This window comes from Chanodichthys erythropterus, chromosome 14, assembly GCF_024489055.1.
Source record: "Chanodichthys erythropterus isolate Z2021 chromosome 14, ASM2448905v1, whole genome shotgun sequence".
Classification (NCBI taxonomy): Eukaryota; Metazoa; Chordata; class Actinopteri; order Cypriniformes; family Xenocyprididae; genus Chanodichthys; species Chanodichthys erythropterus.
The window spans coordinates 462900-480349 of NC_090234.1; the positions used below are offsets into that span (position 1 = coordinate 462900).

The 17450-nt window shown below is 36.9% G+C and overlaps 1 protein-coding gene across 1 annotated transcript in view; it reads left to right on the forward strand.

The window, feature by feature from the left end:
• The window catches only part of LOC137036142 (prostaglandin F2 receptor negative regulator-like), a 42703-nt gene that overhangs the window by 13710 nt on the left and 11543 nt on the right, over nucleotides 1–17450 (forward strand). The window contains exons 4-6 of the mRNA XM_067410160.1: nucleotides 8262–8684; nucleotides 11720–12124; nucleotides 13703–13810. Of these exons, the coding sequence (XP_067266261.1) occupies nucleotides 8262–8684; nucleotides 11720–12124; nucleotides 13703–13810 (936 nt within the window). The remainder of the gene's footprint in view (nucleotides 1–8261; nucleotides 8685–11719; nucleotides 12125–13702; nucleotides 13811–17450) is intronic.

A 17450-nucleotide genomic window follows, 5' to 3' on the forward strand; every position in this document is an offset into this window, starting at 1 on the left:
ATGCTGAAGACAGGGTTCGTATAAAGTGCTTGAATTTGACTTTGAAATGTAAGTCCTGGAAAAGCCTTGAAAACAGCCATATTTATGGAAAGGTACTTGAAAATTGTGTGAATCATTGAAAGACAATATATATGAAGTTAGTGTTTAATTTTATCGATAAAACAATCGCTTCATGCAAGATTAACGCTGCAGCCTGTCTGATATACATATAGAGCCATTTCACATGGCTATGAACGTGATATTGCTCATATAAACATCCAAGCATATGATACAGCTTTCATTCTTCAGGTCAATCATATATTCATGGCTAAAAAATTTGTTTGAATAAGGAAAACGATATCTTTGTCATAGTGTCCTTTCAATGGTTAAAGTTACCACAGTTGATGCATGTGCTGCACTTTATTTGTACCATTTTGTTTTTTAAGAATTTGAAAGATAATAAAGCTATTCTTTTGATAAGTGAGATATAGTCCTTGAAAACCAAAAAAGTAGTGCTTGAAAAGTCCTCAAGTCCTGGAAATTCATTTTACAGTATCTGAAGGATCAAATTTCTGAAGGATCATGTGACACTGAAGTCTGGAGAAATTATACTGAAAATCAGCTTTGATCACAGGAATAAATTGCATTTTACTGTATATTCACATAGAAAACAACTATTTTACATTGTTATAATATTTCACTTTATTTTTTATCAAATAAATGCAGCCTTGGTGAGCAGAAGAGACTTCTTTCAAAAACATAAAAAAATCATAGTTATTGCAACCTTTTGTCCAGTAGTGCATCTCCATATCACTTGCCTTTCTTGAGTCCACTTTCTTTTTGGTTCAGTCCAGTGTTGAAGTAATGTAACTGTGTGTGTCTGAGCAGAGTTCACTCTCAGTGGAGCTGGACAATAATCTCTAACCTGTTGTTTGTCTATGAATGATTGATCCAGTCTTTTCCTGGTGTACCTGTCTGTTAACTCCACTCATGTAAGAGAGAGATGATTCACTTTCCAAGGCTTTGCAGTGTCAAATGATAGAAAGAGAAACAAAGCATTTCTTGTTTTACATATGTGAAGTAGGGCTGGACGGTATAGGTGACAAATGGACACAAACTTTTGTTTTCATTAATACTTTATATATTTTATAAGGGAAAGTGTATGCACAGATGCGCTGACTTAAGTTTAACCAGTTTAAATCAACTCTTTGTACTTTTCATTATTTTGACACAACACAAGGCCACATGAGCTAGAAAACATAGTTACAACATGAGGTAATGAAAATGACATGCTGTGTGTAGTTTTGTATGTCACACCGGTAGATCTTTCCAGCTATTCTGACACTGTTTCCCACGGTTACATTTACATTTATTAATTTAGCATATGCTTTTATCCAAAGCAGCCTAAAATGAGGAACATCACAGAGAATAAGAGCAAACAATATCTGCAGTACATAAAGTGTAAGCTAGTACACAAGCCAGAGCAGATACAGTAGAAATAGATTGAAGTAATTGCCAGTTTATGGTTGTGTTTTAGTTAAGTGTGTGTGGAAGAGCGTGTCATTCTTCAGCTTAGGAAAAGGGAAAATTAGAGACTAATAAGTAAAACTTTAATAAGCATAAATTTGCCATTAATCTTTCTTTCTGTTGTGGAGGTGTCACACCCCAAGAATGAATACATTTTAATTAACAGTAGGAGGAGGTAAACTTTCTTTTGTTTTTCATGAACTTCAAAATGTCTTAATTTCTCCTGTTGGGATTCTGATTAACAACATTTCATGGATTCCCAATAGATTTATTCAGTAACAAGTGAATTTTCGGTAACACTTTAGTTTAGAGTCCGATTCTCTCTACACTCTAAAAAAAAAAAATGCTGGGTTAAAAACAACCCAATTTGGTTTGTTTGGGAACCCAGCGCTGGATAAATATTGGATAGAACACATGCTGGGTTATTTTTACTCAGCTTGCTGGGTTTTATATAGTGATGCACCAATATGAACATTTTGGTCGATACCGATAATCGCTATTTGAAAGCTGATAACCAATATATTGGCCGATAAATCTAAATCCAATTTTTTATATAATTTTTGAGAGCCTGATTACAAAAAAAAAAAGGCTCACCATTAAAAGTCATGTCCCAAACACAATCATGATATGTAGCCTTAATGACAGACCTGCACTGTATGTTGCACTTAACTGTATTTTTGAAGTCATTTTAATCATATTTCAAGCAGTTCAAAACCATCATGGAGGGCTGAAGTGTCTCAGCTGAAGGAAATAATACATTATTTATTGGCTGTAATATATGCCAGCCAAATTTTCTTATCAGGCTGATAACAATAACATTACAAGTGAACATACACTGCCCTCCAAAAGTTTGGAAACACCCTAGAAAAGTGGGGTTTTGGACAATATTGGCATGAATCCTTTTTAATTTGTGATAATTTTGCACTGATAAGGGACAAAACAAACTACGAAAACACATATTTTATTATATAAACAGTTTATACATAGAAAAAACCTAAATATTCGATTCATCTAAATATCCAGCATTAGCAGCTCTCTGACCTAAACTGGTTTCTGATTGGTTCATTGTATTCTAAACTTAATTGTTGAAGCTATTAACGTGTGCTGACCCAAAAATCTGTTACAAACCTGGCCAAGTTTAAACCAGTAACCAGCATCACAGCTGGCAAAGGGGCGTGTCTGACTTTGACAAGTTTATACTGCCATTATTATGTAATCAAAATGAAAATTATTATTGCTGGTCTTCAATGTCAAGTTACTGTAATGTATTTGCACCAAAAAATGAGAAGGATTTATGCTGATATCGTCCAAAACCACACTTTACCAGGGGTGTTTCCAAACTTTTGGAGGGCAGTGTATATCGACCGATACCAATATGGTGGCCGATATATCATGCATCCCTAGTTTTATCAACTTTTTTTTTTTTTTTAATTAGTGCGGGGTTAATCAATTTGATAGTGGTTTTTAGTTTTAAATAATAAAATTCACTCTAAAATCTCTCTATACATATAGGACAGGAACAGTTCATATACAATATTTTTTGTTCAATGACAAGTCAATCTTTTACAATCATAAAACACTCCAAAACATTTAGTAAATGTTTGGCCAATGGAGTCTGTGGGGAGAAAACTGGTATCAGTAGGCTGTTCCAGTTCATTAAATGGTGATCTTATATATTAATTTTTGAAAAGTTACATAAAGAACAGCATTACCTTGTGCCATGTGCACATCTGTCAAGCATTTAAGTTTCAGCCATTAAATGCATAGCGCACTACATCAACAGCGCTCATATTATAGCGTCAATTGGAAACGTCCATGGTCGCGCCGGCGCGTTATTTGCTTTGAGTGTAGATCCAGTGTTAGCTGCGTTTGTAGAAGGCTAGCATTTCCAAGCTGCGGTGTACATAAAAAAATAAAGATCAAATGTGAGACTACAGACGTTTTCCTCTTTTGTACAGCAATAATTTGATAGGAATACACTGTAATACAAAACTTAATTTCGTTCAGGAATTTCCCCTCAGGAAGTTTTCTCTCAGAACAGAAACCTAAATGACCATTAAGTTCCAGTTTTAACCGGTTTGGCACAGACTACCCAACATTGGGTTATTTACCAAGCACTGGGACGGTATGTGAGGGGGTTCACTGACATTAAAAAATGACCCAGCAGCTGAGATGCAGAAAAACTACCCATATAAAAAATAACCCAATAAAATTACCCAGCAGGCTGAACCCAGGTTTTTTAGTGTAGTAATTAATGAGTCATACTCTAATTAGCTAATTAGGTCACGCAAATTCTATATTTAGATAATAAAATGTCAATTACGCTACAGGACCACTACCACGTTTTACTAACAGATGTTATACCGTGACGTGAAATATATCCTGATGTAATATTTTGCATGAATGGACCATAATATTTCTCGACTGTATTATGACAGGATGTGCTTCTAAAGTGGCAGAAGGAAGTTCCTCCTTTGAGTTCTCCTGAGGCCTCGTATTCCTTATTAATCTCTCGTTCTAGTGGCTCATTGTGAAACATTACAGCTGTGTTTTTGCTCAGCTCTCACACTGTCGGTTGCGTGCTCGCAGAGCAGCAGCACGCCGTTTGCCGCTGGTGATGGAATCATGTCAAGGATTTCTGTGCATCGTGCAGCTTTATTTTTGAAGTCTCTTCTCCCTCAACGTTAAATGTTAATCAGTGTTTTGCATATTCTAACTGCGCTGTGAATTCAGCTTGGGGAATTTCCACGTAGCTGGATATTCAAAGCTTGCCACATAATGCTGCCAAACGTAATGTGCCGTAGCCCTCTTTGTCAGAGCTTGTTCCTTTTATGATAGTTTCTGTGATACTGTATGTCTGTTTGTAATGTTTCTGAGGACACAGCAGTGCTAGAGGAAGTGCATGAATGTTATAGTGTGATGTGGGTCAGGGTAAGATAAGGAGCAGAGGAACTGGTTCAGCATGTGCAGAGACTAATTTTATCATTTCAGGCCCTTTGTCTTTAACAGGACAGGACTTACAATAGAGAGCTAAATCAAGTGTTTTTCACATACAAACAGGTGTCTCTTCTCACAGCACACAACAGCTGAGTACAGTGTGACTGCAGTGAGCTGGTCCGGTGTCAAATACACAACGCCAGACGTGTGTGTGTGTGTGTGTGTGTGTGTGTGTGTGTGTGTGTGTGTGTGTGTGTGTGTGTGTGTGTGTGTGTGTGTGTGTGTGCGAGCTCATCATAGCTTGAACAATGACAGCTGAAAATCGAGAGAATGTGCACCCTTGCCCTTCCCTTCATACCCAGAGAAAAACTAAAAAACTAGGTTGACTAGCATACATCTACAGACACTGAGACTGGGTGATGTATAACGGAAACAATTACTGTATGTCTCTGTGTTTTTTATTCTTTTGATTCATTTTTGATGTGTTTGACGTGAAATGGCTGTAAAGGGGTGATTTATTTTTAGTCAGAGAAATCAATCAATCATTTCAATCAAATAGTCCTTTGGAGCCAAGTAGATAGGCATGTGTCGGTATCAAATTTTCATGTTGCGATTAATTGATGAAGCTTTTATCACGGTATACGGTATTATCACGATATTAAAATAAGTTGCAAAACCATTTTTGTCATAGTTTAACAGGTTTAAGAACTCTTTTTGTAATAAAACAAAAACAACTCTGACTGAAATTTTTAAACAGATTAAAATGCAAAAGAATTAGGCTATAAAGAACAACAGATAACACTTTACTCTGTTTAATGCATTAACTAAGATTGAGCAATAGCTACATTTGTTACAGAAAGTGTTTTTTTTTTTTTTGTTAATGTTAGTTTAGAAACACAACTGATCATTGTTAGTTTTATCTAAGGTCCATTAAATAAGTTATTTTGATTTTAGTAATGTTATTAAACAGTAACTAAGAAATTAACATTAATTAATAATAATTAATACTTTATAAGTGTATTTATTGTCAGTTTAGTGATAATGAATTAACATGTTAACTAATGAAGCTGTATGTTTTCAAAGTTTTACTGAACAATAACAAATAATCAGAACATTTCTAATCATTAGGGCATGTTGTAGTCCAGATTAAAATATAAAAATGTTTAGGTTTGAAAATAAATATCCTTTTAAGTCGTTTTTAAGTATTCAGTATTTGGTGCTGTGATGAACAACACTGAGATTACCAAAAAATGAATGAAATTACTTTGTTTGCACGGTTTCCGTGGTAACCGCTGCACGCTGCTGTTCCATCAGCGCCCTCTGCTGTCGGAGAGTGAACGCGCACTTTCACTCAGCGCGTCTCCTTCACTGGTTCCGCCATGTGCTTCTCGTGCACGCTGGGATTGTTTACGTCTGAGCGCGTGTCCTTTTGACGCAGAATACAGCGGTGTTGTGCATTTTATACGATTGATGGGTAAAGTATTCTTAATTGCCTTATAAAAAATTAATAATTGGTAATAAATTATTATTTACGGTATTCTGAAGTGCCGACGATTACAATATCGCGCTTATTCATTATCGCGATTTATCGCATTACCGAATATCGGCATAAGTCTACAAGTAGATTTAAAATGTTTCATTAAAGAAGCACATTAAAGGATGCATCAAAATCAAAATTTGATCAAAAATACATTAAAAATAGTGAAATATTATTACAGTGTAAAATAGCTGTTTTCTATGTGAATATATTAACTAATTCCTGTGATCAAAGATGAATTTACTCCAGTCTTCAGTGTCACATGATTCTTCAGAAATCATAATAATATGATGATTTGATGCTCAAGAAACAAACAAAAAAAGCTATGTGATAGTGTACAGATGAGATGTGTGAACAGGACTTTCCAAAAATACTGGTAAATCAGTTCTGGCACTTTTCCAGCATGAGAAGTCAGCAGTAGATGATTGTGTAAACAAAGCATAGGATCACGTACGAGGTAAAAGTTTGCTTTGGGACGATCATAAAGCCCTACTGGTATTCTGACAATGCATCAACACCATGTTATGGTTTTAAGGGTAGGTTTAGAGCTTAAAGCCTCACACATCACACCTCAGGAAAGTAATGCTGGTAGCATACTCTGAGTTATTTCTGTGAAGATGTGTTATATACCTTTTTACACATTTCACACTGTCCTATTACAGCTTGTTTTGTGCCTCACAAAGCAGCTGCCTGTGTTTAAAGGATTAGTTCACTTCTGAAAGAAAATTTCCTGATAATTTACTCACCCCCATGTCATCCAATATGTTAATGTCTTTCTTTCTTCAGTGGAAAAGTAATTAAGGTTTTTGAGGAAAACATTCCAGGATTTTTCTCCATATAGTGGACTTCAACGGGTTGAAGGTCCAAATGTCAGTTTCAGTGCAGCTTCAAAGAGCTCTACATGATCCCAGACGAGGAATAAGAGTCCATTGAGAAACCATTGATAATTTTCTAAAAAAATATAAAAACTTCAATTCTTTTTAACCACAAATGCTCGTCTTGCACTGCTCTGTGATGCTGCACACATTCCGTTGGAAAGGTCACGTGTGTTTTAGGCAAAAGTACCGCGGTAGGGTGAAAAACTACTAATTTACCCCCCCAAATTCAAAATAGTCCAATATCATTTCTTTCCCTTTTTTTTTTTTTTTTTTTTTTTTTTTTTTTGTAAAAGGCGTTTGACTTGGTCTTTGCACGTTCGCTTTGTAAACACTGGATCGGTACTTCTGCCTACGTCACACGTGACCTTTCCAACATGATTACGTAATGCGTGGCGCATCACAGAGCAGTGCAAGATGAGCATTTGTGGTTAAAAAGTATATAATTTTTATATTTTTTAGAAAATGAGTGATTGTTTCTCTAGATAAGACCCTTATTCCTCGTCTGGGATCATGTAGAGCTCTTTGAAGCTGCACTGAAACTGACATTTGGACCATCAACCCGTTGAACCCCAGTGAAGTCCACTATATGGAGAAAAATCCTAGAATGTTTTCCTCAAAAACCTTAATTACTTTTCCACTGAAGAAAGAAAGACATGAACATCTTGGATGACATGGGGGTGAGTGAATTATCAGGAAATTTTCATTCTGAAGTAAAGATATCACAATAGGGAAGAAATCACAACTTTCATTTCATGCCAGGTTCGGGGGAAATATATCTGAAAATTAATGAAAGACGTTTTTATGCAATTCATTTGGTGACATACACTCTAAAAAACACTGGGTTAAAAACAAGAGCTGGGTAAATATAGGACAGAACACATGTTGGGTTAATTTTACCCAGCAAATTGGGTTGTTTATCTTTTTGAATAAAATCATAACATTTTTTGCAAGGCATCAGGCGTTTCCATCACGTGAAAAGACCAATGTGACACTCGTTTAGGTGACTCACATCATGCCCCTTTATGTTGCTTTGCATAAAATTAACTGATATACAGAACAATAACATATTTTTAGATCAAATAAAATGTACGCAAACCTGTATTTTACCGAAGACATGCACAATTTGACGGAGCTGCACTGCTCTCTCCTGAAGAGGGCGCAAAAAGCCCGCGATTAATAACTCAACCCCTGGGTTATGTCTGACCCAGGAGCTGGGTAACACAAAAACTACCCAAACACTGGAAAAATAACCCAAAAAATGACCCAAAAAGCTCAACCCAGGACTTGGGTAGAAAAAATAACCCAAGATTTTTTAGAGTGTAGTTCATGCTTAATCATTAGCTGTAGATCTCGCAAGTGTTATGTGTGACTGATTGTCTTTATTTTCCTTTCCTGTCCCACAGAGCTGCAGTTTAAGGTGAACCTTACAGCCTCTCTGAAGCCTCAGTCCACCAGCGAACCCACTGAACTGCGCTGTCAGGTGGTCGACCTCCTCCACCTTCAAGATGGCCGCCTGGGCGTGACCTGGACTTACTCTACAAACGCACCTGGAGACGTACCTCAGAAGAAGATCACTATAGCCTCCCTGAATGAGCAAGGAGCTCTGATTGCTGGAAATGAGTACCAGCAGAGGCTGGACAGCGGGGACATAGCGGTGACCAGGAAAGAGTCCAACGTCTTCGTTCTGCGAATGCTCCAGACTCAAGATGCAGACATGGGCTCTTATTCCTGCATGGTGACCGCATGGATGCCCACCCGGCAAGGTGGATGGGAAAAAGTGAAGGAGGTCCAATCAACTCTGGCTACTGTTCAGTGGATACCAAAGAGTAAGCACTAAATTCCTTCATTTTATTGTCTATTACATCTAATTTGATAAAGATGAAACATTTCTTTGGCCAGAAACACACTTAGCCAGCGCATTTAGCAGCAACTTCACTGTCCCTTATCCTGTCCTTTTAGGATTTGCAGTCGCTGTTCTGATATTTCATTTTTAGCCCATGAGCTCAGAGCTCCCAGCATCTGAGGCCGAGAGTTGTACCACTTATAGCACTGTTTAAAAAGCATGCATCAAAGCTTGGAGTTTGAAAGTCTCTTAGTGTCTCTCATTTTCAGCACTCAATAAGGGATTAGAGTAAATGACTTTAATTGTGTCTGATGGCGTCTTCTCTGTGAAGACACACAATGGCCGCTCTGTCTGGGACTGGACGCTTTCCACTGCACCCTTGATGTCACTGATACTGTGCTCTGAAACTATATCTGATACTGACAAAATTTACATTTCTGATACTTGTTAGGTGGCGAGCGCCGTAGTAAGGTGTGATGGCATCTGTTAGTTCATTTCTGGCAGGGTAGAACCATATGGCAAAAAGCTGTGAAATTTGGCACACTAATTGAGGAGTGTCTAATCATTTTTTTTGGAGCAATTTTGGGATCGATCTCTTAAATCCACTAGCAGCACCAACAGCTCATTTCCTATGAACTATGTCATCTAGGCATGGAATTCACTATGATTATATCTTGATGCTGCTCCTACAAATTTTGTCAAATCTTTACCAAAATATGATGATTTTTGCACTTCATCTGAAGTCTTTGAAATCTTTGAAGGATTTCCAGTCAATCTCTTTCAAATTTTACTGGTGAGTCTCCAAATAGAGGTCATTGAGATAAAGAAATAAAGACTTGTGGGACTTCTGCAGAATATAAATATCTGAAAATAAATTAAAAGATGCTCAAATGTATTTTGTTTTTAAGGTGCAGACACTTTATTTACAGTGTGGTAGAAATTCCCCTACGCACCTGATTTAAAGGGTTAGTTCACCCAAAAATGAAACTTCCGTCATTAATTACTCCCCCTCATGTCGCTCCACACCCGTAAGACCTTCATTCATCTTCAGAGATATTTTTTGTCCACCATAGACTGCAACATAATTGGCATCATTCAAGGTCCAGAAAGGTACTAAAGACATTGTTAAAACAGTCGACATGACTGCAGTGGTTCAATCTTAATGTTATGAAGAGATGAGAATACTTTTTTATATGCAAAAACAAAACAAACATAATTACTATATTCAAAAACTTTTCCTCTTCCTTGTTAGTCTCCAACACAGTTGGCGCAGTGCATGACTTCCTTGTTTATGTCTGAAGGCCAGTTCATTATTGGCTGGCTCCTGCGTCAGCATCACATGAATGTGTCGTGCTGCTCACGTGACCAGGCATCGGCCAATACTGAACCAGCATTCTGATGTAGATCCTGGAAGCGCTGCAATGTAGATAGCTGGAATAAAGTTATTTTTGTTTTGTTTATGCGTACAAAAAGTATTCTAGTCACTTCATAATATTAAAGGGTTAGTTCACCCAAAAATGAAAATAATGTCATTAATTACTCACCCTCATGTCGTTCCACACCCGTAAGACCTTCATTCATCTTCAGAACACAAATTAAGATATTTTTGATGAAACCCTCCATAGCCAGCAATGACATTTCCTCTCTCAAGATCCATTAATGTACTAAAAACATATTTAAATCAGTTCATGTGAGTACAGTGGTTCAATATTAATATTATAAAGCCACGAGAATATTTTTGGTGTGCCAAAAAAACAAAATAACGACTTATATAGTGATGGCCGATTTCAAAACACTGCTTCAGGAAGCGTCGGAGTGTTATGAATCTTTTTTGTCGAATCCTGATTCAGATCACGTGTCAAACCGCCAAACTGCTGAAATCACGTGACTTTGGCGGATTCAATACACTGATTCATTTATGATCCGAAGCTTCCTGAAACAGTGTTTTGAAATCGGCAATCACTATATAAGTCGTTATTTTGTTTTTTTGGCGCACCAAAAATATTCTCGTGGCTTTATAATATTAATATTGAACCACTGTACTCACATGAACTGATTTAAATATGTTTTTAGTACATTAATGGATCTTGAGAGAGGAAATGTCATTGCTGGCTATGCAGGCCTCACGGAGCCATCGGATTTCATCAAAAATATCTTAATTTGTGTTCCAAAGATAAACGAAGGTCCTAAAGGTGTGGTAGCCAATCTGGATACCTTGATCATGAGGTTGGACATACACTGGACACCTGTCTAGTTTTATTTCTCCTTTTGTTATTTTCAGACACAGTAATTCTGGCCAAAGTGTTCGAGACATTCAGTATTAAAACATGTATAAATGTTATCCTTTTGAGGAAAGAAATGTTAGTTATGATTAATTAAAATTAGATAAAGTTAAAAGTAAAAAAATCTTCCTCAACCGACACATGGTTCAGTATTTTTAATGGCTTTCAATTGCAAGAAACAGTGAGGCAAAGTAGCATCCTGTTTCCTGCTGTGACGAATGCAACAAGGTGAGGTCCGTTGTTGAGGAATTAGACAAAGGAGCCTATGACACCACAGAGAGACAGAACCTTACAGGATTGGGCCTGAAAAATCTGCATAGACCTCTAACTGTGGGCTTTTGCAGAAGGGATGAAAGTTGAAACAAGAAGAAAGTTTATTTTAATGCCTTGAAGTCTCTTCAATATTGCTTGAGTTAAACAGAATTCATTGATGCCCCATTTGTTACATTTTTGCCAATTTTGCCGTATAGTTTTCCCACTGCTACTCTTAAAAAAAAATTGTTCTTCAGATGTGTTTTGTGACCCCCTCACCCACTGGTCAAAGCTGTACAATTATTTATATCTGCTCTCAACTGCTTGGCCTAAACTTGGTTCTGCTGTGTTCTGGCTATTCCCACAGTTCTTGCTTTCAGATAGATTTATGTACAAAAATGTATATATATATCCCTGTCTCTTTGAGGGAAGTTTGGGGACTTTACAAATGTTTTAATGATGTATTTTTGTGTGGTCTGTTCAGTTCCAGTTTTGCAAGTAGTAGCCCACCGTGTGAGAGAAGCTTCGACTGCTGGATCCACGTTTGAGATGACCTGTCAGGTGACGGGTCAGCACCTGAGGAATCCCGGCTACACCGTTCTCATCCGTTTCGAGGAGATCTTTGGAGGCAAGTCCCGGAAAATGCTGTCACTCAGCCAAGACTCGGTCCTGCAGTCAGAGGAGTGGAGCGAGCCGAGCCGGATCGACAGCGTGGTTCTGGAGAAGACCGGGCAGCTCGAGTACCGCTTCCGTCTGTATGGGGCCCAGGACACAGATCGCGGATTCTATTACTGCGATGTCACGGCCTGGACACGGGATCAGAAACAAGAATGGATCAAAGCCGTCAGCGCGGAGTCCAACAAGATTGAGATTGCCTTTGTGCACACAGGTATTACCATGCTAACTAGACTCCGAATACAGTGAGCTTGAGCACTCATTGGGTGATGCTGAACTGCCTGTAGGTGTGTTTACAGCTGGGTCATGTTACCTCTCACTCTCTAATTCTGTACTTCCCTCTTCATGTCTGCTTCTGGATGACTAGAGCTCTATAGTCTCTCCCTCAGGGCAGATTCCTGCTGTCCACAGACTCTCTCTCTCTCTCTCTTAATCACTCGCACACTCTCTCGTTCACAGGCAGCATTTTTAAAACATCATAGACACACTCCTGATGTGAAAGTTTGTTCCAAAAGCTGGAGGCCAAATTCTAAGGCCAAACCGCATGTATCCTCCACAATGAAGGCTATCCTTTTATGGAAAAAATAAATCCAACATGGCAGAATTGATTTTGATTTTATATATATATATATATATATATATATATATATATATATATATATATATATATATATATATATATATATATATATATAATTTCAGAGCGCTGCGTCATCACATATTTTTATTGGCCAACCCGGAAGTTAGCGTCACCCTGTGGGTTTTTTTTTTTTTGTGTGTGTGTGTTTGTTTTTTCAATAGAAACCCCAATATGGTCTGTGACCAAACAAAAGTTTATGATTCATCAAAGTTTTGTTCATCCTGATAATCTTGAGAGATTTTTCACGAATTTTGAAGCCTAAATACAATCACCAGAAGAAAAAAGCTAATGTAGCCTACATTAGGGAACTACACCATGGTCACAACATCACCAACATTTAAAAAAAAAAAAAAAAAAGTTTATCCCTGAAAGTTTGAGTTAGAATAATATGCAAGAGTGTGATTATAAACACAGTGAGGCTGTAAAAGCGGATGCTGATGAAGTTTAATGTCTTGAAAAAGATGTTTGCCATCAAGTGTCTAAATGTGACTGCAGAGGTTGTCTGGGAAAAGTAAACGCTTTAATCAAAAGTGGTATTAAAGACGTATTTTATGTTGTAGAATAAAACATCTGTGGTTAACACAAGCTCTGTTTATTTCAGGCTTTTAATAAAAATTAAAAAAATAAAAATAATTTGGGATGAAGGGAACCCTTTTTTGGATTTTGCCCTACAAAAATACATCATCCCTGCAGCTATCTTTCATTCACTGTTAAAGTATCTATAATAGTTTAGACTAATTAAAATGGACCAATATTTGTGTGTTTTTCACTTTAATATGCAGAGTACGGCATCATTGCGTCTTTTGAAATCAGTAGAGAAATGAATCTCTCCTGCAAAGCACTATTTTGAGTTTCACTGTGTGGAATTTTACAATTCAATCACTTTTGATATTCAAATTCAGTCAGGATGCTCCCTGTGTAGACAATAGACTGAGAGGCTCACTAAGTTTTGGAACGGAGCCTCTCTCACTCTTTTACTCCATTTTGTATGAACTAGAACTAAACACAACTATGAAGAAGCTGATTTTTGAAATGTTTATCAATATAGAAGTCTTCAACAGCCACTTAAAGACTATGCAATCTTGGTAGACTTTAAAAACTGAATGTGTGTGTGTGTGTGTGTGTGTGTGTGTGTGTGTTCCCCCTCTGCAGGTCCAGTGTTCAACATATCCATTCATTCAGAAGCAAACAGTGTGTTACCAGGAGACACGGTCCAGATGAAGTGCATCATTTCCATCCTGAACGCTTCTCCTAACACTGGCAAGTACTGTTTGTGCAGTGCAAGAGAGAATAAATATACAGTACAATTTATATGATATAAAGTTTTTTAGAATGTTAATAAACGAATGGATTTCTTTGTGTAAAAAGAAGATAAAACTAAATGGCATCTTCAAGAAAATCCTACTAGAGTTTTTCTCTTTTATAATTTCAAACATTCAGATTTTTAAAAACAAATGTGATTTAGTTTGATTATTGATCTAATCCAATGACATTGCATTTTAATTTTGGTTTATGTCCAAATTCTTATAAGTAACCAGACTGAGATTTTATTGTACATATTTTTGGGGAAATGTTTCTGACATGTTCTTGACAGCTTTTGTGAGAATGACTTCACAATGTCACATTCTGCCTAAAGCATTGATGTACGAACTGAATCTCAAAAGTAACCAAGTGCTTTAACAATTTTAATTATTCAAAGTTTTTTTGTAAAACACTTTTTAGCTTTTTGCCAGTCATTTTAGCATCTCTGCACTGTTCAGTTTCTGGCCTTAATCCGCTCTCACCTTGTAAGCTCTCTGGATGGCATGTTTTGGCATGTTTTAATATCAATATTCAGGTTGAACCTTTTGAATTAAGTCATCCATATTCAGTTTATTCATCAGCACCTCAGAAGTCACATGTTGTTGCTCATGGTTAGTGGGTGTGGTTTTTGCAGTTATTCACAGGTAATATTATAAACTAATACCTCAACTTTGCCCCCTGAGTCACATCCTGTATCACGTCTTTTCCTTTTGTTTCTGTTGTTTAATAGTTACTCATAAATACGGTATGCACAGTAATGTGGGGTAGTAAGTTGAAGTGTTTCTTTATAATGAGCTTTTAGCAGTCTTTTCAAAAGTGCTTAAACTTCACGCGTGAGACTGCCTTGGTCAACATAGCAAGCGTACTATTGAGAAGTCGGCATTTTAGCACACATTCTTGGTGAAAATCTGTGGAATCCATTTAAATGTGGTAAAATGGAACTCTCTTTTAAAAGTATTGCTCTTATTAGTAGCTGAAAATCTATAATAAACAAACCCACAAAGGGTGTATGAAGTGTAAAATGTCATGAATCCTGGGCCTTGTGGTAAACTGGTGCTTGCTTCAGATTTTGGTAGAATTGGAACATCTGTCATTTACACTCGGCATAATACACTAGTTGCAATTAGTCTTTTCCTCCCTATTGTGACGTATATCCCAAAGAAACGGCTTCTGGAAAGGGCAGGGCTTGATTTTGTCTGTGGGGAATTGATTGGATGGTTGAGGTTTGCTATTGGTGGATCTCGTGTGAGTGAGGTTGAGAAGAAAAGAGAAGAGATGTTAGAGAAGACAAGGAGAGTTATTTTGATTCAAGATTGAGGCACATGGATTTAAAAAAATAATGATGTGCACAGATAAATTATTCATAATAAATGTAGTAATTTCCATAAATTTAAAATTAGGATTTTATGGTGACTTTAAAGTTCTACACAACCTCTTGTTTATAAATTGTTTTAGCTTATTAATTATGATATCAACTTCAAAAAACTGTTTAGAAATATTTGTTCTGTTTAGAGCTGCACGATTGTGGATAAATTGAGAATCATAATTTTTGGTTTTTAAAACTGAATCACGATTCTCCCACAATTCTGAACAGACAACTAAAATAACTTACATAATTTACTAGAGGTTCAGACAAAATGTTAATTGCTGCAATGTTTAATGATTCTGAACAAATTATTTAATAAAAACTTCACCCTCATGTCGTTCCAAACCCGTAAGACCTCCGTTCATCTTCAGAACACAGTTTAAGATATTTTAGATTTAGTCCGAGAGCTTTCTGTCCCTCCATTGAACATGTATGTACGTTATACTGTCCATGTCCAGAAAGGTAATAAAAACATCATCAAAGTAGTCCATGTGACATCAGTGGGTTAGTTAGAAGTTTTTGAAGCATTGAAAATATATTTTGGTCCAAAAATAACAAAAACTACGATTTTATTCAGCATTGTCTTCTCTTCCGGAATCCTTTCCATTGAATCGATTCCATTGAATCGATTCCATTGAACTGATTCCATTGAACTGATTCCATTGAATCCTTTCATCTGTCGGCAGAAAGTCATAGTTTTTGTTATTTTTGGACCAAAATGTATTTTCGATGCTTTAAAAACTTCTAACTAACCCACTGATGTCACATGGACTACTTTGATGATGTTTTTATTATCTTTCTGGACATGGACAGTATAACGTACAAACATTTTCAATGGAGGGACAGAAAGCTCTCGGACTAAATCTAAAATATCTTAAACTGTGTTCAGAAGATGAACGGAGGTCTTATGGGTGTGGAACGACATGAGGGTGAGTCATTAATGACAAAATTTTCATTTTTGGGTGAACTAACCCTTTAAGGATTCAACTCATAAATTCTTCACTTTTTTATTGGATGAATCAGCGTTTTTTTTTTTTTTTTTTGAACGAATCTCTTGAATGAACAAACACTTAAGTCACTTGTCGACACCTACTGGCATGACAATGTAATCGATACAATTATTATTAGAAGCATCAAGTTACTTTAAATAGGTGATTTGCTCTATTTTGATCACTATCATCGACATCATCAGTGTTTATATCCCAACTATAAACTTTTCTCCCAGTACTGTGAGAATATGAATATTGTAACACAGAAATAATGATACTGTGTGGTTAAAAACACTGCTTGTGAAGCTCTTTCATATCTATACTTGACAACTGCTCTCTCTGGATCAGCGGCAGCACCGACACCGATCTGAATGTTTGGCTGTGATTTTGTCAAAGGTTTAATCGTTGTTATTTAGGAATGAGATTGTGTCATTCCTTTTAACTATTAATCGTGCAGCTCTAGTTTTGTTTAAAATATGACTATTTTACAGTGTAATAAGTGTTTTCCTATAATTAGTGCAGAAAACACAAAAAGGGCCTACAAATAAAGATAACATGAAACCTAATACATCCACACCCAATGCAGAGTTTAGCTGTGAGTGTCAGGAAGTGACTGTGTTTTGTGATTGATTTGTGCCACGTCGTGCCTCATTTATTGTGGACCGACAAATTGCTTTTCGGTGGAAATTTGTCACGGCTCACATGGTTAGAACTTTCAAGCACTGCTGTTTCCTGTTGGATGTTTATGTGTTTAGTGATCCTAAACGTGTCGGGGAACATACAGACCTGCGGGCTGCTGTCGGTGCCATTGCCTGCTGTGATCGAATCAGTCAGAAATGTTGCACTCTTGTGGCTGAATGTTGGGTAACACTCATGTTCCTCCCTCATCAGTCTGTAGCCACAGGCAGGCACACACATGCTGCAGTCATAGATACATGTCAGCACAATGTTCACACTTCTCTTTTCACTGTACAGTGTAGAGAAATGAGAGATGTTTTTGTGCTGCTTTTATTGTTGGGATTCTGAAAAGATTGCCGCCCTGAAGGAAAAGGTTCTGTTTCTATTGTGTTTCTTTAAGTGTAATCCCCACGGAGACTCTACAGTGCGTCTCTCAGGATTTGTGTTTTTAAAGTGTAGCTCAGTCATCTTTTACTCACCTGTATGTCATCCCAATCCTGTCTTATTTTCTGTAGAAATAGTCCACACAACTCATGCACTATATTCCAAGGCTTGTGAAGCCACA